This window comes from Ixodes scapularis, unplaced genomic scaffold, assembly GCF_016920785.2.
Source record: "Ixodes scapularis isolate PalLabHiFi unplaced genomic scaffold, ASM1692078v2 PGA_scaffold8__174_contigs__length_109621045, whole genome shotgun sequence".
Lineage (NCBI taxonomy): Eukaryota > Metazoa > Arthropoda > Arachnida > Ixodida > Ixodidae > Ixodes > Ixodes scapularis.
In genome coordinates, this window is record NW_024609883.1 from 23,102,869 (window position 1) to 23,129,305 (window position 26,437).

At 45.1% G+C, this 26,437-nt stretch overlaps 1 protein-coding gene across 1 annotated transcript in view; it reads right to left on the reverse strand.

The window, feature by feature from the left end:
- LOC121833524 (laminin subunit alpha-1-like) overlaps positions 1-26,437 on the reverse strand; it is a 163,711-nt gene that overhangs the window by 9,701 nt on the left and 127,573 nt on the right. Inside the window, exons 41-57 of the mRNA XM_042286910.1 lie at positions 26,001-26,161; positions 12,772-12,910; positions 12,590-12,698; positions 12,210-12,500; positions 10,913-11,067; positions 10,286-10,444; positions 10,061-10,215; positions 9,795-9,951; positions 9,093-9,214; positions 8,860-9,022; positions 8,644-8,791; positions 4,935-5,058; positions 4,739-4,859; positions 4,485-4,649; positions 4,040-4,179; positions 2,616-2,804; positions 723-953 (exon numbers count right to left, since the gene is read on the reverse strand). Coding sequence (XP_042142844.1) covers positions 723-953; positions 2,616-2,804; positions 4,040-4,179; positions 4,485-4,649; positions 4,739-4,859; positions 4,935-5,058; positions 8,644-8,791; positions 8,860-9,022; positions 9,093-9,214; positions 9,795-9,951; positions 10,061-10,215; positions 10,286-10,444; positions 10,913-11,067; positions 12,210-12,500; positions 12,590-12,698; positions 12,772-12,910; positions 26,001-26,161 — 2,729 coding nt within the window. The remainder of the gene's footprint in view (positions 1-722; positions 954-2,615; positions 2,805-4,039; positions 4,180-4,484; positions 4,650-4,738; positions 4,860-4,934; positions 5,059-8,643; positions 8,792-8,859; positions 9,023-9,092; positions 9,215-9,794; positions 9,952-10,060; positions 10,216-10,285; positions 10,445-10,912; positions 11,068-12,209; positions 12,501-12,589; positions 12,699-12,771; positions 12,911-26,000; positions 26,162-26,437) is intronic.

Genomic DNA, 26,437 nt, shown 5'->3' on the forward strand with positions numbered 1-26,437 from the left:
GTGACATGGACTGTTCCCACGGCTTCTAGCGGATCAGCTTGGATCCGCTAGAACCACTGGCTCTGCATTTCACCGACCAGAAAGCAGTAATAGTGAAGTCGAAATGCAACCCGGAACTCAGCACTACAGTAAAACCTCGTTATAACAAAGTTGAAGGAGTGGTCGTAATTATTTCGTTATAACCATTAGTTTGTTATAGCCAATGTCCATTTCTTCCCACTATTAGCAAGCAAGGGGAATTATGATTGCTTTGTTATATCCATTAGTTTGTTATATCCCGTTTTGTTATAACGAGGTTTTACTGTACCATGAGCAATAAAAAAAGATTCAGCACCATCAGCACTACCTACGAACAATACAATCAGTATCGTCAGCACCACAAGAGCTTCGCCCCAATTAACATCATTCACCACGTGGAGATGCGGTCTTTGTAGTAATATCCTAATGATGGTAAGACCTGACACGGAAGTTGAATAAAGGAAAACACACAGCGGAAGGCATAAAAAGGGGAGAATTGACAACCTCTCAAAATCAGCTACAAGGTTTATTTCGCCGGACATTTTACTACACCCCCTTTCTAATGTGAAGAAAACAAACGAAAGTGACACGTTTGCGTTAATGACGTTGAATTGCTCGCAGTTGTAGCCAAGTTTAAAACGTTGACTCCGGTTGTCTGTCACCGACCAGGATCGCGGGGCATAACCCAAAGAGGTTCCACTCACTCTGCCTTGAAGTGGACAACGTCGTGGAGCCGGACGTAGCTGTGCACGCTGTCGCCAAACTTGACGGCGCCCTCCTGGACGTCGTGGCTCGGAGCATCCGCGCACTGGTCCTGCTCCTGCTCCGTGAGCACCTCCATGCGGTCGTGCTCTACCGGGGCCGGCCGGGGACGTCGCAGGGGTCGGCCAATGCCCGCCCCCTCGTGGGACACGGGCGAGTTGAAGCCCAGCAACCTGTGTGGGCGTAAACAAGTATCTGTACCCACCGGTGGTTTGCATAAAACGGAGGCCAACACTTGGTTCTTTGCCTACGAAGTGCATTTTAATAACAAAGAAGACATCGGAAGACTGGTGGAAGTTATCTAGGGAGAATCGAATGGCGTACAACTAGGATAGGTGGTGCGAGCTACCACCCAATATAAAGGGTACAGCTGTTAGCATCCTTCCATCGAGGTTAACAGTTCATAATAGAGCTTTTGCGAAATGTGCAGCACCCTCTGTGGCGTCAAAAGGAATTCTCCAACACAAGAGAGGGCAGGCGAGCAAGTGCGTTACCCTGCCTTAAAGAAATACCACAACGAAATTTCGGCGCTTATTTTTTGGTCTATATGTGTTCAAAGGAGCAGTATCACATCGAACACACCAATATCTTGTTAAAAAAGTCACGAAAAGGAATTTTAAAACAAATTATACGATTAGCAAAGAGCACCTGGTGGATGTCACTAACGCCTCGTTTGTAATACCTGTCTAGAACCTTGAGAGGTAGTGACGGTAACTGTCTCGCCTCCGGTTACGACGAGAAAAGAGGGGAAGGAGGAACTCCCCTCTTCCCGAGAATCCCTTTTGCGTGACCCAGAAGTCGCTATTGTCCCTCTACAAGATTATAGAAGATTAACCCGCCACTCAAAATTTGTACAAAAGCAGCCGGTTCGGTGGCTGGAACGACTAGGCCATCCTCTCGACGTCAGCCTCGCCGTAGCTTTGCTCGTCCCGAGACGAAGTATGTCACGATTGCGTTTAATGTCACGTGGTCTCCGCTGACTGCTCTCCGAGCGCTTGCCAGAGTGGGTCATTTATAACGAAAAATACAGCCACCAGGCTCAAAATACAAACGTGCGATTGTCATTTACGGATATTCAACCTATTTTTGAATACGACAGTTATATTTCAAATTTCGTTAAAGTATCCCTTTAAGTTCTTTAGTGTCAGATGGTAAATGCCGCAGGAAAAAGTTTATACAGGGCGTTCTCGAAATTTGTATCTTGATTCGCGTGCAAACCTTTGAATTTTCATAAATGGTCTGTTGGAATAATCGTCTTGGCGACATCGTGAACTAAAGTGATCGTACCACATTGAGTGCATAGCTCACCTAATACCGCGTTTTTTCTAATAATGGATGCACCGTGCACTGGCTTTCTTGCAGACTACTGGGATAGCCAACCACTGCAGATTGACAAGGAGCCGGCTACCTACAGCACAGATGTAACGCCCTCACGTGAAAATGCTATCTGCAGATCACATTTTCGTGGAGAACCATTGTTTTTACTTTGTTATTTGTAACCTTCCTTATTCAAGACTTGGAGATTGGCTCAATGTGTGCTCTTCGAGAAAGCGGACGCGTGGGCCTTGTTTGTATAGACTGTGTCTATTACTCGAGAATATATAAGATATTTTATATTTCTTCGTAAAATGCTTTTTAGGTATTTTCGTATAACGAGCGTGTGCTACAGCTTTTGCTTGTATTTATGATCCTATACAATAGTGCTAAGTCCTTTCGTATTGCCGGTACCCCCCATTTTAGTCACATCGGTTCTGTGTGCTTTCACATCGAAAACTGCACAGCATGTTGCTGAATCGGCCCACATGCTCTAATTCAACATGGCTTTGTCCACTCACACGTCATTGAAGACGGCATCCTTAATGGTGCCCACAAAGCTCTCCCGGGTGGCGGCCTGGGCACCAATAGCAATGCCGCTCCGGATGCCTCCGAAGAAGAGGCCCCCTTGGGGGGGACCCTCCACCTCCAGGGTCCCTTTGGGAAGGCGCAAAGTTCCGATCTCCGTGTCGTCCACGTTCACCTGGACCCTGCAGGTGCCAAGGACCTGTCACCCCTGTCTGTACCACACTGTCCTTATGACACTATAATTACTAGGAAAAGTAATTGTCTTGTACATATGTCTAGGCAGAGGAAAGTTAAATGAGAAATGGTAGTCGATGCAGTACCATTGCTAGCCTTGGGCCCAGGCATGTAGGCGGGGGGGCGGGGCAGGGCGGGGCATGGGGCCTCGCCCCTCCCCCAAAATCTTTCATTTTGCTGGGACCCTCCTTTCCCCCTACCCTCATACAGCATTTTGTCATGGGTAAGACCCCCCACTTCCCCCCTTCCTTTCCCTTCCCTTCCCTTCCCTCCCTCTCCCCTCCCCCCTTCCCCCCCCCCCCCCCCCCCCCCGAAACAAAATCCTGGCTGCAAAGGACAAGGGACTTGATGAAGAAAGACACAAACACAGCCTTTAGTGTGCATCGCAGTAGCGATACACTATCACACGCTGGTACGATGCTCACCCAGATCGATAAGGGAAGAGGTAAAGATTGAGCCCATGATCACTGGGTTGTGCAGTAAGAGCTTTTGGCCCACGTGCTCCAAGCCGTGGTGCGTTAACACCCTCAATCACCGATCTCCAAATTTATAAAACCAAATATATAGATTTCTACTTTACGGTGAAGGCTGCTGACACTTCGTTAGATCTTGAAGGGTTACCAGAAGTTATAGTCTACTCTGTTTGGCCAAAAGCTATTGTGACCTTTATTTGTCTCTTCAGAAATTACACCTTTGTTGGATCAGACCATTGTAGCGATACTTGCACATTTTTGAAAAATATTTTATGGAACTATTCGTTTTATAGAACGCTTTAACGAAAATTTGGAAATGTATCGTAAGGGCACAACGAGACTTTGGCATCAGCCAAGATCCGAACGTTTGGCATAAAGAGCTGGGCGTGGCAAGTAGCAGGTTTTTTTACAAAAATTCGTACCTGTCAATGGAGAGTGCAAGTGAACAAGTGAAGCTGTAATTAAGCGCGTAACTCTGAATCACATTTTAATTTGCGGCTTTGGTTTACTTAAAAAGACCAAGGAATGCAGGATTATTCAAAAGAAAGCCGGGAGGTAATATGTAGAAATATAGCTTCAACGTGTAAACATTACAAAGCTGTATACTTCCCTCTTTTATGTATGAGTAAGGTCTATTGGTTAATAGTTTTTTTTTTTTTTTATCCCAGAAATTCCAGCCTCGAGGCCACGCGTCAAACAAAGCCACTCACTTTCGGTGCCTCTTCAGAACTGTAAGCGTGTGGAACTTGTTGTCATTGTACCGCTGCTCCGAGCGCAGTGCCACCTCGCCAGATCCTCCGTTCAGACGAAGCTCAAGGTGACCGTCCTTCAGGGCCACCGAGTAATAATGCTGGCAAGAATCGGAAGGGAAAGCCAAATTGTGAAGAGCTTGAGAGTATAGTTCACTCCGTTTCACCTTAGGATGGATCGCAGCGATGGCGCTACAAGCCATCGCAGCCAACTTTGCGCTGTGAACTTATGGCATGACTACGTGCTGTGCTCTTTCCGTAGGTCAGGCGGGACTCGCACAGAATGGGAATGGTTTCGAGGGCTTGGCTTCCTCCGTGGTTCATTGTGAGGTGAAACGAAGTAGAGTTGACGAAAAATAGTGAAGGGAGCAAAAAACCCCGTAAGTTCATCACAAACAAGACTTACATCCCGCTTCGCGTCGGCACCTTGGACTGAAGAAAACGTAGAGATCATAAGAAGACCTTCAGTTTGAGTTGATTGGAAGGTGAACCCGTAATTGCCCTCAGCGGCCAGGGTTTTCCCCTTCAGTTCCAAGTAGCCTGTCCCTTTGAAGCTCACCAGCTTCACTTTCTGTTACCAAGTAGAAATTATATATGTATTAGTAACCAAGAAGGAGATCCGGGAGAATGCAATCGAAACCAGACTGAAAAGAAACTTGCCCTGTCCGAGCAGCCAGGATCAACACCGTACGCTTCATATTTGAGTAAGTCCAGCGGTGTAGTCTCAACTTGTAGATCCTTCATGCAGCCAATGAAACTCTGGAAGCCCACAGTACTGAACCTGCATTGAAGCATTACTTTAGTGAGTACATTTTCGAATCGCTCAAAGTCGCTGTTGGATCTCAAACTTTGATACCTTGACCCATCAAAATCGGGGGGCACGGCGCCGAAGTAGAGCTTGCTGTCCTTCAGCTGAAGTTCACCCACAGTGCGCCGCGGGAGCTCTCCTTGCACCTGCTCATCTTCGACATATAGTACCCCTAGGCGAGAAGAGAGAAATATTCGTTCTGAGAACTATAAAATTACAAACATCAACACGCGTCGAGCTTATTTAAAAACAAGTAGCAGAAAGGCCAAACACAACACACTGCAGATGTGCTCTAAGAATTTTACGAAAGGTTTTTGGAGACAATATTACACTTTTTTTCCGCATTGGCCTGCATAGTTTCCCAGCTAGAGCTCCGACCTTATTATGTGGCGTTGAATATCGTGTGGCGTCGAACGTCACACGATATTCAACAGCAAACGCACCAACCGCGCAATTTGCTGTACCAGCTCGTCTGACAAGCGAGTCAGTTCATGGTTTTTATCCGCGATTTGCGTGCGCGTTATCGGATTCCGTATCACTCGAGTTGTTTCCATGTTGCACCGTGAAATGCGAATCTGCTGCGTCCGCGATTTGCGGTATTCGTTTCCGTGAGATGCGAGTTCTCGGCGAGTTTCAGCGGGTCCTTCGCACCTTGAAACGCAAATCTTCTGCATCCGCAACATGCGGTATTCTTTCCCAGGGCACGGGTGTTTGTAGCGAATTACCGGGTGTTTATCGCATCGTGAAACGCGAATTTGCGGTGTCCGCGATCTGCGGTATCATTTTCCGTTTCACATTCTTTGTAGCTGGTGCCAAGGTGTTTATCATTATTTTTGGTAAAGTTTTGCTGTGGTATCTCCAAAGATAGCCCACACTATATTTTTCACCATTTATCTTTTCATTTTGGTTGGGTGTTATTTCGGAACTTTACGTGGGTAGAAGTACTCGTTACTACTAACGCCTTACGTACACATCTGGTCACAATAAATCTTCTGTATTCTGCTGAGGCATAAGAACTAGGGATGCCGCGAACTTTTTTCGAATCGAAGTTTCGATGATCGAATCAAGCGGTTCGAAAGGTTCGAAAGATATCGATTTTTCGAATTGTCTATATCATAAAATTCGACGGTAGTCGAATTTTACGATATAGACAATTCGAATTTTCGAACTTACGAATTTTCGAACTTGTTAAGCTTAGAAGTTCGACGCTTTTCGAACCGTCGAACTTATTACGCTAAAATATTCGATCTTTTTCGAACTTTCGAACTTATTGCGCTGCAAAGTTCGATGCTTGTCGAACTTCCGAACTTGACTGACCAAAAAATCCGATGAATTTCGAACTTTCGAACTTATTTATCAAGAGAATTCGAAAAGTTTCGAACTTTCGAATCCTGAAAAGTCAGAAGTTCGACGAACTTCGAACTTTCAAGGTAAAAGTTCGACGTTCGTCGAACTTCGAAAGACCGGCGGACGCTTTCATTTGAATTCATCAAGTAGTGAGATACATTCGTAATTTTTGTTTTCGAACTTTTACACGCGGTGCTGCGTTCTTTACGAAAGACAATGCCGTTTGTTTCAATGTTCTGGCATGCTTAGTTTTAAAGAAATAAATTCCCAAAGGGGCGAGGAAGGATGACGGGTTTTTGGCGATTATCGTTTGCGCCAGATTTGAAGCGCGCTGTAGCCGAAGCTATTTATGGTAGAGATGTTATACTTGTTAAGAATGATCTATGTATAGCCTAGGTAACTGCCGTCTTAAGATGTGATTATTGTTATTCAACGCGAGTTTCGAAGAAATGTCCAAACATGTATCTACATGCAATTATGCCCTAAACTTGGTATTTATTTTCGTCTAAGTTGTTTGAGGTATCGCATTTAAACTAACACCACAGACAGTACATATCATTTCCATCTGCAGAATACAAAATAATGTATTTATTTTTTTTTTTCACGTTAAGGAATAAATTAACTCATGGGATAAGATTTCTAATAGTGTTCAAGTTTAGCACGTCATTAAAAGAAAACATTTTTTTTTTCGCTTCACGTTCCTGGGACGTGTTTCTTTTAGCCTGTACACATTTCGGAAAAAGAAACTCGTTTCGAAGTTCTGAACCTCTGAATATGCAAGAATACAACACTTCTGGCGAATTCTTGATATTTTTTTTTCTCCAGCTTTTTATCCCCGCATTTATTCTGTTCTTTTTTTTTTTTTTTTTTTTTTTTTTTATTGGCACAGTTATTTAGGTCGAAAAGACATAGCTTTGAACTTCCGAACCACTAAGCATGGGACGAGTAGTGCCTTCTGACGATGAGTTTCTAACAATGACCATCTACGCAATCTTTTATGCAGTGAAGAGCGACAGTAGCTAGACATATGCATAAAAAATTTCAGATTAAAATAAGCTCGACCACGCCCTCTTTCTCCGTATTGTTTTCTTTAACAGTCCAAAATATCTGGCAGGGGGAGAAGGAAGCTGAAGCTCCCCCCCCCCCCCCCCCCCCCCCCGCTACCCTCTTTCCCCCATTTTTCCTCTTGCGACGCCACTTGTATGGTATAACCCTCCTCGACCTCGAGTTGCGTCGGCTTTTTGCGAGGCGATTCCTCCGTCCCAGAAAATAAACCTCCAGGACAATTACAAACTTCTCTTACTATATGCCAGCGTCACTCGGGCGGCGTTCGATCGGATTACTACCAGCGTGCAAGAGGTGCCGAGGTAGTTTGCTAGGTCGCTTCAAGGTTTTTCTGAGCCTCAACCTCCTGCTCGCCCCTGGCCGTTTCGAACTGGATGAGTCTCGTAAAACAGCGTGTTCGTGTGATCACTACTGCGTGATGCAGGTTAAACCCCCCCCCCCCCCGCCCCCGCCCCCCCCCCCCCCCCCCCCCCCCCGTGCTGGTGGTTAGAATTACTGATCTATGGTCACACGTCACTCTGCACTGGCAAATATTCCAGCACATCCGGGACACTCGTCGTCTCATTTAATTGCCTGACCAACTTCGCAGAATCTAGATATCACACCCTAACTTTTCTAAACTTGATTTGTGAAAACCAGTGAGTCGTGAAAACGTTATTTGAAACGGAAACTGTGGCGGAACTTGAAAACCGGACTTCGAACTTTGAAAACTTGGACTAGAAAGAAAGGAATTCAAAATCTTCAAAGTTTTTTTTTTGTCGAATTTAGCGTTAAAAGAGAATAGAAACTTTCGAACTTTTCGAACTTTATGCAGAAAGAAATTCGAAACCTTCGGTTTGTTCGAACTTCATGTCTATAAAAATTCGAAGTGTTCGAAGTTTTCGAATTTTATTTCCAAAGAATTTCGAAATCTTCGAATTTATCGAACCTAAAGTAAAAACATATTCGAAATATTCGAATTCGAAATTTTAGAAACCGTGAAAGCTTCGAAATTTTCGATTTCGAAACTCCACTGTGATCGAAGGTTGCGAATTTTTCGAATTCGAACCTCGGTCGGTACGAAAATATCGAAATTTTTCGAAATCGAACCTTAGTTCGCTTCGCAAATATCGAAACCTTTCGAAATCGAACTTAAGGTGGTTCGCGACATCCCTAATGAGAACTCGTTACTAGTAACGCCTTGGGTAGATGTCTGGTGACAATTATTCCTCAGTATTCCGCTGAGGCGTGCCTGATGCCCTTTTGTTGGTTTGGTACGTAAAACCTCCTAATTTGACTTCGCAACGGCGAAGTGCACTTGTCATAGTTCGCAGAGCGGTTGAATATGCACAAGCGGCTAACACACCTTCGAGTTTGTTGCGGTGGGCAGACAGCCTCGTCCAGTTGCCCGTGTTGTACTTGCGCTTGCTTCGGAGCTCCATTGGGGCATTGGATCCAAGCTTAAACTGAAACACGACGTAGCCGCCGCGCAGTCCCAGCGACATGAAGTCACCCTAAAATGGGAAGAAGGTACGTTGTGGCTCAATGTACTTGGAGGAGGCGATAAAACACAGCTACTTACGGTCACATGGTTAGGACACAGGAAGAGAAGTGCATCTTCATCGAAGGTCTTGATGAGCATGGACACGTCGTAGTTGTGCTTGTCGTACCTGCGGATCTGGGGCAATATGGAATAGCCCTCACCCTTGAAGTTGTATGAACTTGGATCCACGTCTTCGGTAGGGCTGTATAGGATTGCGCGTTTGTCATGTTTGTCGTTTTCTTTGTATTCCGTAGACTGCAGCAGGTACCTACCCAGACTTGCAGCCATCACAACCATCGTTCGTGAGGAAGTTCCAGAGACCGACTTGTTTTCCGTCCAGAATTACCTCGTGCAGACATCCCACAAACGTCGTGGCCGTCAGTTCGCGGGCAGCCTGAAATGCAAATCTCTATCATTATCGAAGACAAAAAAAAAATAATAATAATAATAAAATGGCAGCGCTTTGAAGTTCCGTCATGCATGGAATGTAGCACTTATGGAGCTACCGTTTAAATTTGTTTTGAAGGACACCACTTTCTTGTCTGTCGCTTCCCATTATCACTTCACAGCCAATGAGACAGTGACGTTCCGTTATGAAGGCCAAAGAAGGAATCAGGCAGCGCATGAAGATAATGAGCCCCGCGACTAAGAAAGAACGGCAGGCAGGGCTTATTATGTCCCATGCGCTGTCTGATTCCTTCTTCGGCGTTCATAATGAGTAACTCTGCGATTTGATTGGCTGCTGAGTGATAATGAGAAGCGCGCGGTTCCGAAGAGAGTCATTTCGCGTGCACCTCAGTTGGATATGTGCGCCATCTTCAGCTGCCGCACGCTCCCTAAAGCTCACGTGATGTTAATTTTCTCAGCGGTTAAATACACGGGTGGACGGACGGACGAAGTTAATGAAATTTGGGGGTTCCGTCAGAAAGCAATGCGTAGTTTGAAAAGTCCTAGGAAGCTTCGATCGTACTTACCGGAATGTCATCCGGGATGCGCCCGACGTACAGGTGCGAACTGGCATCAAGGTCCATCTTTCCAAAGCCAGCTGGAGCGGCACCTGTGATCTCCTCGGGGTCGTCACGTGCACCGTCGGGCTTGCGCTTGACGCTAAGCGTCGCTACGTTCCCCACCCTAAGAGAAGGTGCCAGACGTCACTAGGTGTAACAGTCGCACCTGGCAACTCAATTACCGGTCTCGCAAAACCAACATTCCATCGATCGATAACTGACGCAGAACTTGCCTGAACACTTCCACCTTGTACCAGCGAGAGTCTCGCTCCAGCTGCCTCTCGTTGGTTTCAATGACCATATTGTGGGTGATGCTGTGGGTGCCTCCGCCGGCGTTCCAAGAAAACTTGATTTTCCTATTGACCATCTCAATGGCCATAAAGTCATCCTGCGGTACCATACAAGTGCTTTGATAGCGGCACTTAAAACCGGATCTGCTATGTGGGAACAACACTTGCCTTTCCTTTAGAGTTGGCAATAAAGAAAAGTAGGCTGTTTTGATCTTCTTCCTTGATGGCATAGTTGAGGACAATGCTGTTTGTTGTGGTTGATTCAATCTCGGGTCGGAAAGAGCGGGAACACTCGCCCTCTTGGTCGGCGCTAAGAGACACCCTTATCTGAAAAAAAAAAAAAAAAAAAGCTGTTTACAACTTTCTGTAACGCCGAATTGGAGCGCAGCTCTTGAGGAGGAGGATGGAAGCGTACTGAGGGATAGGCGACTCCTTGAGGTCACGTGACCTCAGGGGGGGGGGGGTCGTGTGACATCAGGGGAGTCACGTGACCTCGGGGGAGGGGGGGGAGGTCACGTGGCCTCAGGGGGTCACGTGATTTGGGGGTCACGTGACCTCGCGGTTACGCCGACGCCGCTCAAGCCGGAAACGGGCCCCTAAGAGCTGCGCTCTAAAAATAATGAAACACTTAAATCGCGCGCAGTCGAAGGGTTGTTCAAAGTATAGAGACAGAGTAGTAGTATTTTAGCGGCATATGTATTGGAGGTATCTCCGATCTACAAACTCCTTCGTCCTAAACTTGGGCCCTTGTTGCCCAGAAAGTTTCCAAATGAAGTTCGGACAAAATATGCTCACGCTGGAAGCCCGTTGCCTGGCCAGCAGGACTTTGTCACGCAGTTCCTCCAGGTTCAACTGCAGCTGGTTGTGAGTCTTGCGTGCTCTTGCAGCTGATTGCTCCGAGCGAGTGGCCAACTGGTCTGCTCGCTTTATGCCCCGTTGAGCGTCGTCAACTAGAAAGAGATGACGCCCGCTCTTAGTATCTTTCTGCAGACCCTTACATGAGTAGCTAATCAGCTTCAGAAGGTAGTCTATCTGCAAGAAAATAGTGTTTTCTTTCCTTTCGTCGCTATAATAAACTACCCATCGTGGATAGCTGTCTCCGCCCAAATGTAGCTTTAGCGGTTGGTACCAGAGGTCAGTGTTTCAGGGCTTGCCGATATCTGGTTCAAGAGGTATGACTATTTTCTGAAATATTAAACGGAGAGATGATGGTTGGTGAAGCCCACGAATGCATGGAGATAAATGGCGTCAAATAGCGGGAACGGGCCCCATTTTTTCTCTGAAATTTTTCTGAGATTCCCTTTAGATTTTCAGTCAAATATTTAACAGTAAAGTTTCAAGCTTTAGAATGCATTCCGAACCGCTAGCACTACATTTTGGCGAAGACTGAGCGTTCGCCAATGCGTCGTTGATTTTGCAGTACCGATTTTCCAGACTATATAGTCCGCAGGGGCAAATATGGGGCAAAAAAAAGTATTTGCTTGGATAGTCTGTTCCCGGTACATAGTCCGCACTTAGTGCCTTGTCAAAACGTAAACATTATCATTCACAGCACGCCTGGACAAGTGCCTCCCATTTTAGCTTTGAGAAAAACTTGTATCCTACATAAATCAATGTTAATATACTTCGTTATTCATAAAATCTTTCACGTCTTGTCACAGTGAACGACCTAGGAAAAAAAAATCATCCTCGTATAGTCAACACAGGTAAATAGTGCGCATCGGGTAAAATTTATCCTTTTAAACATGTATAGTCCGCGGACTATAGTCCAGAAAATACGGCAATTAAAAGCACAGCACAGTGTTTGCAGACACATTGCATTTTCTTTGAAACAAGAATTACCCATCTAGCCAGGTAATAGTCAAAATATTCAAAGTGCTTCAGTAGTCAAATGATATCATATCCAGTGAAACTCGAGCGTGGGAGACAAAGGTATTATAACAACAAAAATTCGAGAACCAAAAGGACAAGAGATGGGTGGGATTGATGATTTCAGTATGAAGGGGGGTGTGGAATTCATTTATTCTAGTTTTCTTTTGAAATCACCGTCAGTGAGAGCTTCGGTATCGAGTATGACAGTTGATCGACTCACTGAGGCGTGTCAGGTTATCCAGCCCTTCTGCCGAGCCCGTCTGCAGAGTGCCGATCTGGGCGTGCATTCCGGCCAGTAGGCCTAGGACGCCGTCAATGCGAACGTTGGCCGTCTCCTGCTTGCCGTAGGCGCCCCTGGCTTGCTGCAGTGCCTCTTCAAGAGGACCCGACAGGTCATGGGGCAGCTTGTCTAGTTCCCTGTTGATGGCGGCCACAGCACGGACCCCGTCCCCAATGTCGTTTTCCAGGGCTTTCAGCATGTTCTTCTTGGCTCGCATGGAATACTGCAACTCTGCAAGCGAGTAGACCCTTGGAGTGTAGCTTTCTCCTACTTCCATCTAGACAAAAGGAACCCGCATCAGAGTTGTCATCGCATCTCACCTGGGATGTCGTCATCTCGGAGCTGCTTGGCTTGCTGAAGAAGATCTTCGCTGCGCTCTCTAGCTGCGGCCGCCTTATGCCTCAGTGACTCTCCGTTTCTGGGGTACGCCTGCCCAGTGGGAAAAGGGAAGCAACAAAGGTTTACGTTTCTTGTAGGAAGCGGACAGGACTGGATTCGATACCTCATCGAAGGCTCGGTCAGCGGCTTCTGATGCTTTGCGCGCAGCTTCTTCGGCATCCTTGAGAGCGTCCTCGATGTTCTGGTAAACCTTGGCAGCCCTTAGCGGGTACTCAGAAACTTCCTGAGTTTTCTTGAATTGGCTGCAGACAAAGAAATAAATACGGTTGCGATAAAAAAAAAATGTTACACTCTGAACGGGCATCTGGGCCGTGAGGTAAATGAGACCGGCGCAGGGCAAATGTATTTTCTTTAATGAAGCGCCTTTAGAAATCAGATAATTAGCTGAGTTTCTCAATTCGTTTTATAAGGGACATCGATTTCTGGTTAAAGTGGAATGACCCGAAGGCCCTCCTGATTTCAGCTAGAGAGTATGGAGGGTTTCGGAAGAAGAGTTCTGATAATATTCCATAATCTATGTGAAAGTATTCGTTGCAGCCCTTAAATCGGCTTGCTCTGGGGTAAGCGAGTCACGCGAGGCTTATTAAAAACAAGTTAAGTGACTGGGTCAAATTTCTAATGAACTCATTCGTGGCGGAGCGGGGCTTTGATCTTTTTTTCATGAAGGTATACTGATTGTTGATAACTTCAGGAAAATCTGAACTATTCTATTTCTCTAAACTTCGTTGAAATTCCTAGAAACAGTTTTATCAAATTTTTAGATAATGTCGGTATTCTGTACTTTCTAAATCATAAAATAACTTGCTCGGTTAATTCCTAATGTTATTTGCACAATTAGTATGTATGTTGCAGTGCTTCTTGTGTAATATAGATACTAGGCTGTTTTTATAGTAGCTGTCTCAATACAATGTGGAAAAGTACACGGCACGTTACTAGGCACCATTTCTTTTTAGGCTTGTGATTCTCAGTAAAACCTTCAAAGTTGTAACGCCTTCCAAGACTTGAAAGACGTCAACGGGTGAGTATAGTATGTATAATGCGGGTTCTTTTCTGAAAGTGGTGAGAATCCAGCAATTTTATTTTTATCCTGAGATGGCCGCGGAGCTAGCCACCTAAATATCTTGCCACAGTCGCACAACATCTTGCCACAGTCGCACAACTATGTCGGCAGCTAGAGTGGCAGCGCCATCTTAAGAGCTGGCTGTCGTCAAATTTTCTAAAAGGGGCAGAATAGACCATCCCTCAAATACGCAGCGCCTCCAATTGTCTTTTCGATACATTACGGCAATCCGATACGCGATGCGTCGAGGAGTACCCATAAATAAAAGGAAATCGTTTATGGCAATGTGGTAGCTTTATAGGGCAACAAACCTCAGCAGCTGCGTAAGCACGAAATGTGTAGGTGGGTTAGTTCGCAACCGCTAAACAATAGCGAGTTTTAGTACACCGTGTTTCCCCCTCCGCTAAGCCCCTCCGCTATTTGGAACTCTACAGCCAAGGCCATCGGCGCGCAGGCGCAGTGGCGGTTTCTTCGTAGCGGAGGGTTAGCGGAGGGGGAAACACGCTCTACTAAAACTCGCTAATATTGAGAAAAAAATTAAAGCCGTTTACAACTCCCTGTAACGTCGAATTAGAGCGCAGCTCTTGAGGAGGAGGAGGAGGGAAGGGTGCTGGGGGTGGTTCAAGTGACCTCGGGTGGTGGGGGTCACGTGACCTTGGGGTGTCACGTGACGTCAGGGGGGGGGGGTTACGTGACCTGGGGGTCACGTGACGATGCCAATGACGTCACTGATGACGTCATCAGTGACGATGACGATGTGGATACCGATGACGTCATGAGTGACGTCACTGATGATGTCATCAGTGATGATGACGATGCGGATGCCGGTGACGTCATCTGTGACGTCACTGATGACGTCATCTGTGACGTCACTGATGACGTCATCAGTGATGATGACGATGCAGATGCTGGTGAGGTCATAAGTGATGATGACGATGCCGATGCGGATGCTGATGACGTCATCAGTGACGTCACTGATGACGTCATCAATGGCAATGACGTCAACGAGAGTCACGTGACTTCGGGGAGCGGGTCACGTGACCTCAGGAGGGGGGGTCACGTGACCTGGGTAACCATCGTGACCCTCGTGAGGGTAACCCTAGTAACCCTTGTGAGGGTAACTCTCGTGACCCTCGTGAGGGTAACTCTCATGACCCTCGTGAGGGTAACCCTTTTGAGGGTAACTAACCCTTGTAACCCTCGTGGGGGTTACGAGGGTTAGTAACCCCCCTAGTAGCACGAGATGTTGCAGGAACGTTACTGCAACGTGGCTAATGTTGTGCAACGTTATGCAACGTGTAACAATGTAACGACAATATTACTAAAACCATATTGCAAAAACATTATTTCGAAATATCAACACAATGTTACACAAATGAGATGCAACGTTACACTACTTTTACGTATGTTACTGAAATGTTGCTGCAGAAATGTTAGGGCAATATAATCCAGAAACAAAGAGCCTATGTTTCAAAGGTAACATTAAGGAGATGCATCTGTGATAACTTATAAAATGTTACAAAAACATCCCGCAACTTGAGAGGACAACACACCTTTCTGTCTGCGGAAACATATCTCGCCTGTATTTATTTCATAAGATCCACCACCACAATGACATCCCCCTTTGTCACACCTCCACCTATTGTCAGTCATTCCCGGCTATGTCATCACTAGGCAAGAATCATCCCCCCTACTTATCGCTGGCATAGCTGATTGCACCGAATTTAAAGATGCAGTGTGATAATGAATTCGGGGTCTTGTTAACAATATTTTGATTTAGTTTTTAATCTGTTTGTTTGCAATTAGATATTTCTGTCCACTCCACTCTGTAATGTCTCAATGCCCTAAGGAAATAAACCGCTACAATATTTCTTCGTCCGCACCCAGCGTGAAGCCCACAAGGGTTAATTTTGGCTCGAAAAAAGTGTTTTTCTTATACAGTCCCCACTCGGTGTACAGTCCACAGGGGCAAATTCAAACTGAATATCTGTTTCCTTAGACGGTCCACATTATGGGGAGAGGTCCTTTTGAGCCCGCTTGTCGTGGTGAATCACAGAGCTCATGAGGATTAAGCTTGACAAACAAAGATTGCCTGGAGGCACTTAAGCTAACAGCCAGTCAACCCCAAGACATCAAAGGCCTGGACGACACACTGACAGTATGACCTGTTTCTCACTTCAGCAAAGCAAAACATATTGTAAATATTGTATTGTAAAATATCTAGAACGAAAGACACAAAATGTATTGTATCCTCTGCACCTGCAGATAGTCTGCAGAGCGAAATATTAACTTTTAGGCATGTATAGTCTGCAGACTATGGTCTGGGAACTATTGTACTTTTGTATGTAGAGGGCTCCATTGAATGGATGTAGCAGTTTGGTTTTACTGAAGTAATTTCTGAATTAACTAATGAATATTTAATTAAAATGGACGGAGCATGGCCTCCCAGTAATCAGAAATAGTAAACGGAATGCACAGTCTCCCCAATAGACTACTTCCATAAAGCCCTGCATGCAACACGGCGCGCGTTGCACTCTGGGAACTAGTTGGCCAGGGAGGAGGGTGGCACGGTTTCGGTTTCGATCGACACGTCGACAATAGATTATACACACAGCGTGTTCTCATGTTTTCTGGTCCCGAGCGCGTCATTTTTGGTCTCTAAACTAACCTAAATGGCCAGACCTCGAAGCTTTAGCACAAGCCTGAGACGTATAGCTTGTCTTAACAGATGCTTGTTGTATTTTTGTACTTGAGCCTTCCTGTTAGCGTTCCAATCGAGGTATGTGGACGAGCCAGTGCTGGGAGTCTCGACGCTGCGAAGCTCGGGGATCTTGCTTGTGCGCGAATGAACAAGCTGTGGCAACCAATAAGTATGCATACATCGAGCTCGCGCCTTTACATTAGTGTTGTTTATCAGGAAGTTTTTTTGTTTTTTTTTTCGTGCGCCCATAGACGAAATATTACTTTTTGCAATTACTGGTTTTCTTTATATGCCTGAGTATGCGAGGTAAAACTCGGAGGCGCCATTGAAAAGCTCAATTTTAACACACTTCTTATCTCTTATCTGTAGTGACCCGCAGCACTGTACAAAGTGGTCCCCACCCGCTTCCATTCCACTTATATTCAACATCGCGTATGCGCATAAAGTTATCCTGCAATCATAAAGGCAAATTCGCACATACAGACCGTTTTAAGAAAGCAAAAGTCGAGCACTTGTGTGAAGAATGTCGCACCGTTCACCGGAAGTGCGCCGGACGGGCATGAACCCCTATGCAGTGCGCCAAACGAAAGAATTCAAAGCGCATTTGACGGTTGCTAATGGCCATAATATTTGTTATGTGTTTGCTTTCTTCCTGCCTGAGTATGCCGAGATAATTTCAGACACACCGTTCAGGCACAGATCTTGGGCGTCAGTAAAAGCTCGTCCAGAGAGGCTTAGCGAGGAGTAGGGGACGTTTGTTAGGGCCTCTATCGTAGCTAGCCGATCTCAGCGTTTGCGAAAAGTTAATCTTCTATCAGCATAAAATTTGAGTGTGAGTTATGTGATGACACGAGGAAGACATCATAGTAACTTTTTTCAGTAGTGAGGTCGAATTTATTGCGTTTCCTTAAAAGTTCATGCGTAAACGCTGGGCTCAACTTTGATACCCTGTAAGGATGCTGCTTGCTTTTCGCCCAATGAAGTAAGAAGCGGACGTTTGGCAAAAAAAAATACGTGTAACGCTCCAGATGAACAAATTTCAGTTCTAGTTGACTGGTACTAGACGGGATTATTGAAATTGAGCTCGGACATGCACTCGTGGGGTGAGGTGACTAAGAAACGACTTACTACGTTTGCATACGCATGCACAATATCCGGTGTTTCGGGGACCAAGGAAAGTGCCCCGGTCTTCGTTTTGTATCGCTCGAGAATGAGTGTATTGTACGTTCGTGAAAAGTCAGATTAATCGAAAACGCAAGCAGCGCGTTCGGTCGTGGCGTGATAGCATGAGATGAAGCTGCTCAGTCGAAACCGAAACTGAGTGGCCAACTAGTTCCCAGAGTGCACTGCGTGGTATTTCGCCGCGTTGGGGCGCGTCGGTTTTGGAAGAAGTCCATTGCCACTTCAGTTTTGGTAGAGCTACACCTGCATGCAGCACGAGCAAGCTCAAAAGCTTTCGAATGGCCCCAGTGAGCAAGCGCCCACGAAGCAGGATGCATGCACCACGTGCCCTTTCGCTCACTTATGTCCAAAGGGCCGTCTCACGCTGCAAAGCTGCGGTCTAGTGGCTGTAGCCTTCGCTGCACCTTATTTAAGGGTCAATGCAGTGTATAGTTCTGCAGGAATATTTGTCACCATTGTTTTTGTTTCTGTAATTGTAACTGCGATTGTAATTAATTTGCACACGGATTTGACGTGTATGCGACGACGTGCAAGGCTAGACAAGAAGGTGATAACCCTTATGCATATGCGCCTACTAGCAGGCCGCCCCCTACAGTACAGGAGACAGGAGAAAGGGGACTCAGTAGGGTAAAACAAAACAAGCACACACAGCAACAAAAAAAATAATAATGGTGCAAGTCACTGGTCGTCACGAGCTCAAAGCCAGTTGGCGAGAGAAGAGCTAGCAGTGGCAGGTGGTCCTCCCACGGAGAGGCTCAGGCTACCCAGTTCTTTTGCTTGTCCGCACTGCGGAGTACAACGAGATCCCGGAAAGCGGTCCACCAAGCATCCGGCACAGTGCGCGCATCCGTGAGGCCCGTCGCCTCTCGTGGGGGGTCGCCGACCAAGGGCACCCACACCAGGCGTGCATCGTACGAGCCGTCCGCTGTGCCACAGATGATCCGTGTCGCACGGCGCTGCACACTTTCGAGCCGTTCCCAGAGGTGCTGCTGGGGCGGGGACCAGGTCGCCGAGCAATACTCCAGTCCAAAATGGGAAGTACGAGGGCCGTGTAGAGCGCTCGCAGAGCTTCCGTTCTACAGTTTCGTCACCCGCGATATGAACTCACACATCTGAAGCGCCTATCAAAGAGTATGCACAGATGTAGCACTCGTAAACCTGAGTTTTTAAACTTCTGATGATGAAAAGCTTGTACGCGGATCACTTCGTCTGCTCTCAATCGGTGTCATCGGAAAAACGCTTGGAAAAATGCTTAGGAAGAACGGGAAAACACGGCCGACACGGCTGCCATTTTGAGTACGCTGCCTGGATGGATAGATAAATACCAGAGGCTCTGATAAATACGCTTTGTAACGAGTAGTAACGAGCGGTAGCTTGCGTCATCTAGCGACGTCGACCAATGTTCACCAACACAACCAAACTTTATTATCGACTAAAGTGCTAAAGTGATTAAAAACGATTTTATAATTAAAAAAATTATACGTGTTATTTGGTACTATATACAATAAAATTATTTATTTTGTTCATTAATAAAATGATCGAAAGCGGGGCCATTCTGGACTCTATCGGGCTCTAGGCCTTTCGTCTGTAGCCATAGCCAGAAGTAGCACTTTTCTTTTGTTTGCGCAGCCGTTAGTGTTCCCGCGCAAGGCCGAGGCTTTTGAAAGCGCTATCCGCACCATCGTCACCATCGCCCTATCGTTCAATCGCCGTTCTCCCTGCAAATAACACAAAACAAGGTACGTGGTACTTTGTTACTTGTTATTGTGGAGAATGGAGCACGTTAAGCGTTCGCTGTCGGAGTTGTCCGATCGCCAGAAAAGAAGAATCGCGCAAAACGCTCAGAGGGAACTAGAAAGGTACCGCAAAGAAGATCCCGTGGACTCCAGCACCGATGAAGACGTTTGCGCTCCTCCGGTGACGACAGAAGGTGAGGCAACCGAGAGCTTGATTGAGGTCAGAAGTCAACAAGGCTCCGAAGTTACTTCAAACGAAGACGATGACGTTTCCCTGATAGATCCTGTGGACTCTAGCACAGATGAAGATGTTTGCGCTCTTCCGCTGGCGGCAGAAGCCGAGGCAACAGAAAGTTTGATTGAAGTCCAAAGTCAACGAGGCTCCGAATTTACTTCCGAAGGAGACGATGATATTTCCTTGAATGACCCAGACTACCAGTTGTACTGCACTGGCTAAATATCGCATCTATAGCGTAGACGTATGCGCATCATTTGAATGGCTGATCAACATCAATATCCACAACCCATTTTTTTTTTTTTTTTTTGCAAGCTTTTAAGATTTGAGCATACAGAATGTTTTTTCTTATTTTTTACAAAATCTTTTAAAAATAAGAGCTGATAGCTACGTGAATGCCGCTTCACTGTATGTTTCTGGGGCTCGGCGTACATTAGGTGAGGAGATAAATGTCAAAGTATGTTCACTAATTAACAAAAACTGATAATTAACTTTTTATTTGATGGCTTAATTGGCCATGTTGCAATTGCAGTTTTAAAGGAAGCAATCAATAAAGCCCATCCCAATGGAGGTAATTTGCGAAAAGACAATGAGCTTTGCGATACTCGTCGTTAAAATTTTGCCGTTCTTCGCTTGATTCAAAACGCGCACCTGATTATGCTTGGTAGAAGAGTGACATAGCCACTTCTGTCCATCTGTCACAATCTCAGAAGAGTGACGCCGGCGCGTCTATGAAAGGCACGCTGTAGAGATAGTGACGATGAACCAGAAACAAATCCTTCACTATTCTACGAATCCTAACCAGGCGCGGTTTTCAGCACGCGGTTTTTAATCAAGCGAAGGAAGGCAAAATTTCAACAATAAATATCTTAATGTTTTTTGTTTTTTTTGCAAACTGTATAAATTGGGTTAGCCTTTACTAATGGCTCCCTTTAAAACTGCAATTGCAACGTGGCCCATTAAACCGTTTATGAAAAAGTTAATTAACAGAATTTTGTTAGCCAACATACTGTGACATTTATCCCCTCATAGAATGCCCTCCAAGCCCCGCAAACATACACTGAAGGCGAATCCACGTAGCTATCAGCTTTTTTTTTTTTTTTTTTTTTTTTCAATTTTGTAAAGAATTAAAGAAACGCCCTGTATAGCTTTACTCTTTAATATGCTTTTTGTAGGAGGGCACTGCTTTTGCCTAGAGGTGACTTTGTAGAAAGAGGCAAGCACTTTTTTTACTCTTATTATGTTTATAGTCAGCTTCTTTCACTCTGACTTTCCCTTTTATAACTACTTTCCAGGCATTGAGTGACCTTTGATGTGGAAATTATGTTCCTTAATATGTCAGTTTGTTTTGCTGACTTTGACTGCACTTTAGAAACAGTACTGAGAAAAGTGAGTGTTTATCTCGTTAATGTCATTACCAAGCAACATGAAGCCTGCCATGTGCACAGCTTTTTTTAGGTTAGGGGGTGGGGACCCATGTAATTTATTGATCACAATAATTATGACGTTTATGTTATTGACAGAGGACAAGCAGGACATTTGCCTGTCTCATTGAGGTTCCCGAAAATAAGTTTTTGACTTCTGGGAGTAATCTACAGCTAATAATGACACTTGGTGTAGAGAAAGGGTGACACTGCGCTCAAGATGGCGATAAGGGACTGTGTGCCCTCTAGTTTTATGTAACTGTTCCTCTTCCTTCTCTGTTCATTAATATGACATATGTTTGTTTTATGATAACTTTGAGCAGCAACAGATATGGTAACATCAGTGGCAGGTTACTCTAGTGTTTTTTTTTTATTGAACTTATTTACCACTATTTTCACAATCTAATATCTGTGTATATAGAACTAAGCGAGTAGCTGTCACATTTATTCCTGGTAAACGTCGATACTGCCTATGAATAGGATGTAAACATTTTTGTTATAATTTTCGTCTGTGTAATTACTTTTTTTTTTCCTCTTGCAGTTGCCCTACGGATGCAAGAATGATCCGTTTGTAACACACCTTTGCTTATATATCTAGTCAATTTTATTTAACTCAAAGTTACTTTCAAACTACATGTTTCTTCTGCTAACTTAAGCTTGGTTGTTACCACTCATTATACTTTTTGAGAAGTTGAGTATGTTTCTTAGTGAATCTGCAAATGTTTCCGCAGTATATGTCTGGTCCTGTTGCTGCAACCTTTTTCGTGATGTTTTCTCAGTTTATTTTAATCAAGTTGGCTGAGCTTACAGCTTCTACTGAGTGCAATGTAAAACTTGGAAGATTTATGAAAATAAACCCTATTTCAACAAATCTTTTGGATTCCTCTAAGCGTCCTACTTTATGGTCAGTGACAGGTGCCTCTTAGAGGGCCACTAAAAAAGTTAGAACAAGTTAGAATGACATGGATAGGACACCCATGTCATAAAATGCATTTTCCTTGAAAAAAAAAAGAAAGTATAACTATTTAGGGTGCAAGACTCATTTTGGCAAGACTGATTTTACATGGTTGCCTGAAAAGTGGTTGCTATTTCAAGGAGATAGCTTTCTTTTTGTAACTTCCTATTGGCTGGAAGGAAGTGATGGAGACGGATGTGCATACTTTTCCCAGCAACCCCTGCTTCCTTCTCTGCTTGCCACGAGGAGATGCGAGAGAGAAAAGTAGAGTGGAGGACTGCTTTAAATTGTGTCACAAAGTGAAAATATTGCTGAAATTATACAGTCTGGGGGGGGGGGGGGGGGGATTCCTCTTGTGATATGCATGTTCTATTAGTCAGTCTTCTGCTGTAGAGAGTAGATAATCCACTCCAAAATAATTCAGAATCTTGCAATTGGAGAAAAAATTGTAGAAGTTATCATGCAAATCAATTGCCCAATGGTTGGGGATACTGGTAATCCATGAAACCTTTTACTTTTGTGGGTTGTGAAAGTTTAATATAAAAGAAATGAAAATCAACACTAATTAATTTCGAAATATTGAGTCTGAATAGTTACAGTGCTGTCTCCACTATGCTCCGTTTCACTTTAAGTTAAAGCATAGTGAACGGTATGGGCCATCCCAGCTGATCCAGCGCCGGAAGAGTATCACATGACTTTCCAGTTGTGTGGAACGGGAGGCAGAGCTCAAAGTCGCATCAGACTTGACGCTAAATTGACTGGGATGGCTCGTAGTGTATGCTGCGCTTCAACTGAAGGTGAAACGGAGTATAGCTGCTAAATTTGGCTTTGGAGTTCCGCGAGGCATATATATTACAGGCTACATTTCTGGTAACCGACATGTTGTCAACAAGTGCTGTGCTCAACAGTTACTAAGGTGTCAACTTGGGTATTAAGGCAACTTGGGACAGACATTTTATCTTCAATATACCCATTCATTAGCTAAATGTGTCTAGCCTTTGTTGGTTAGGTTAGGTTAGGTAGCTAATTATTTTGGGAATTAAAATCAATGTTTGTCCTTTAAGATCATCAGAAGTTCTTTATTTCTCTGTCACGTAAGAAAGATTTTTTTTTTTCCCTCACAAAGTTTACTTCACAATTAGGCTAAATGTCTTTTTTAGTGACTTCTCTGCTCAGAAAATTCTTGTGCAAGAACATTGGAGTGACAAACATCTGAAAGTTAAACATTTTGATTGGCTGAAAAAAGTAAAAAAAAAAGTGGAGCTTTTTATAAAAGCTATACCTCGAAATAAAACTGGGATAGATCGACATGATTGAAAGCAGATTACAGAAAAGAGTATTCACGTTTTCTCAAGTGAAGTGAATAACTTCTTAGAGCGGTTCAGCAGCAGTGCTATTTGATGAACGACTTTCACACAGGCGAAGGTGGGGTGAAATCGCTGAGAGAGCTAGTCTGCGACTAATTTGCCCGAGACGAGGAAAGATAGAAACAAAGCTAGCACACTGCGGCTATGTATATGTGCTTGTCCGTTTTTAGCTGTCCTTGTTGTGGGTAAATTGATTTTTTTATAATGTAGCTCATGTAGAAAAGTAGTGGTCAATTGGCAATATATTAGGTGTCTCAAATAGTGGCCAGTCTCTTTAAATCGACCACAAAATTCGGTTTCTTAACCTGTCGCGCTAGGATTTTGTGCACCGTTGCCCACAGGTGGTGTATTTTTTTCTATAAAAATTGCAAAGAGCGAACTAATTGAGGAAAAAATAAAGAAAGAAAAAGGCTTAACTGCTATGGAAATGCAGCGAAGCCAACGGTCTTCAAAAATAGGGCGCCCTATTGTTTGAAGACTGGTGCCTTCGCTGAATTTCCAAAGGAGTTAACCCTTTTTCTTTCTTTACTTTTCCTCAGGTAAGTTCGCTCTTTGCAATTTTTATAATAAAAAAATGCACCGCCTGTGGGCAACGCTGCAAAAACTCCTAGCGCAATCGGTTAAGAAACCAAATTTCGCGGTTGATTTAAAGAGCCTGGCTGCTACTTGAGACAACAAGTTAATGTTACACGAATGTTGAGGACAAAACATACCACAAATGTTTGCTGTGTGGTCATTGGAAATATATAAACAATGTTAATAAATTATGTTCCACTAATGTTAGGGCATAACATACCACAAATGTTGAGGGCATAACATAGCACAAATGTTGAGGGCATAACATAGCACAAATGTTGAGGGCATAACATAGCACAAATGTTGAGGGCATAACATAGCACAAATGTTGAGGGCATAACATAGCACAAATGTTTACTGTGATGTTACGGGAATGTTTTCAGATAACGTTCCAGCGACATGACATTTTGCGGACATTAGCCACGTATACACAACGTTGGCGGACCACATTCCAGTAACATTGTGGCAACATTCGGTGCTACTAGGGCCTTGTAGCCCTCGTGATTCTCGTGAGTGTAACCCTCGTGAAAGTAACCCTCGTAACCCCCGTAACCCTCACGAGGGTTACGAGGGTTACTCGCAGTTACGCCGACGGCGACGGCAACGCCAACGGCGACGGCGACGCCGCTCAAGCCAGGAACGGGCGCCTAAGAGCTGCACTCTAAAAACAAAAAAAACAAATGGCAACTGGTGCCAGACAATCAATCCCGGTCGCCGGCGTGGAAGCCGAGTGCGCTGCTGACTGAGCTACGGACCCAGCATGCAGGAACGGGAGGAGCAGAAGCAGGTGGCGCAGAAAAAGCGCACAGAACGAAGAGGAGTGGAAAGGACAGGAAAGCGCACTTCCCCTCTCTTGGTGACCCAGAAAATTCAATGCAAAGGCTTTCTATCCGGGTGGTGCTGAATGGAAGCGTGCACAGCTTCACAGAGACAATGGTGTGATGTAATCTGTTTCCATACAAATCCCTGCCCTAGGCACCACCTGTGCTAAGAGCACTATCCACCCCAGGCACTGAAGGACTAAGGGTCATCCTGCCCTAGGCATATCCCGAACAAAGAGCTTAATCCACCTATGAAGCATTTAAACGCGTTTATCAGAATGACCAAACGAGCAACTATTTTTTCTTACAAATTTACGATTTAAGAACTTAAATAATAATTAATATTTGGGGTTGTGGGGATATTTATACAGCAGTCAGCCATTTCAAAGTTGCGACGACTCACTCGCTGTAGATGAGAAATTCAGCCAGTTCAGTACAACCGCTAGCCTGCGTGCATCACACAGTAGTGATGGCCGACCGCGTACCCGTACAATGCACATACAGATCGAAATGCGCAGAGGCGGCGATTGAGCCCAGGATCCTGGGTTCTGCAGCGCAAGCTTTCGCTCCACGTGCTCCGAGCTGGTGTACGCTTCCCACTCGGCCACCAAAAAGCAGGACGATAGCAAGAGGGCATGTATCGGCTTTGTGATCTGTTCGCTCTGTTTTCTTTGTGTTCTGAACTCGCTGTGATAAGAGAGAAGGAATTGAGTCACTTCCAGGATGTAGCATACGCGCCGGCCGTACATCGGTATGTCCCCACAATTCACCGTGTGGCGCGATGTGGGGTTGACGAGAGGTCTTGTGGAATTTTCCAGAAATGATCATTGCCCATGATAGCGGGACTCTGGGGCACATGTATCATAGAGAGACATGTAGGATGGCCAAAAAAGAATACATGGGCCAATCACACACATGAGACATCAAGTAATCAGGTGTCTCCCGGGGTTCCTGTACGCGTTGGTGCTTTAGATATCCACAGTGCGTTTGAATGCCCGCAAGCTCTCAAGAACATGTCGGTTGATGAGCCTCTCCTTATTACTGGTACTCACTGTGTCGCGTGCGGAATTTGTATGCTAGTTCTAACGGTAACCGCCGTTGAAACCCGGTACACTTTGTGGTATGTGTGGCTTCTCATTAGTCTGGTGTGAACTGCGAGAAATCGGACCCTCCCGTGGGTGCTAATGTGGACAGGTTGCCAGATAGACTCTAGTGGGGCCTATTTGAAAATGTCTGCAGTTTAAAACTCCACAAGGTGCAGCAAGTTCAACTCACTCGGCCAGGCGTCCGACCTCGGCCATCATCTCAGCAGCGTGACGCTGGCACGTCTTGACGTATTTCTCGCGGTACTCGGGGTTGATCCTGTCCAGGAGGCCCCGTCGCTCCTCCAAGGCGTTGGTGTCGTTTTGCAGCTCCGCAAGAAGCCTGGGGAGCTCCTGCAAAGCAGGCGTGAATCGGAGGGTTACCAGAAATGTGCGGACTAAGGTGCTACAAAACCAAGCCAAACTATGTTAATTCGTTCCATCACACTTACATTTGCTCTACTTCAGAACCTTGAGAGCATGGAAACAAAATAACTGACTAATTATGTTCCGAAATCGTTAATCGATCAAGTGCCTGGTTTCAATTTTGCTTTAAAACTTCGCCTATATGATCGCCCATGTTTTCAGTGACGTAATTTGTCCACCATTTTGTTGTTGTAAGCTGTCTGG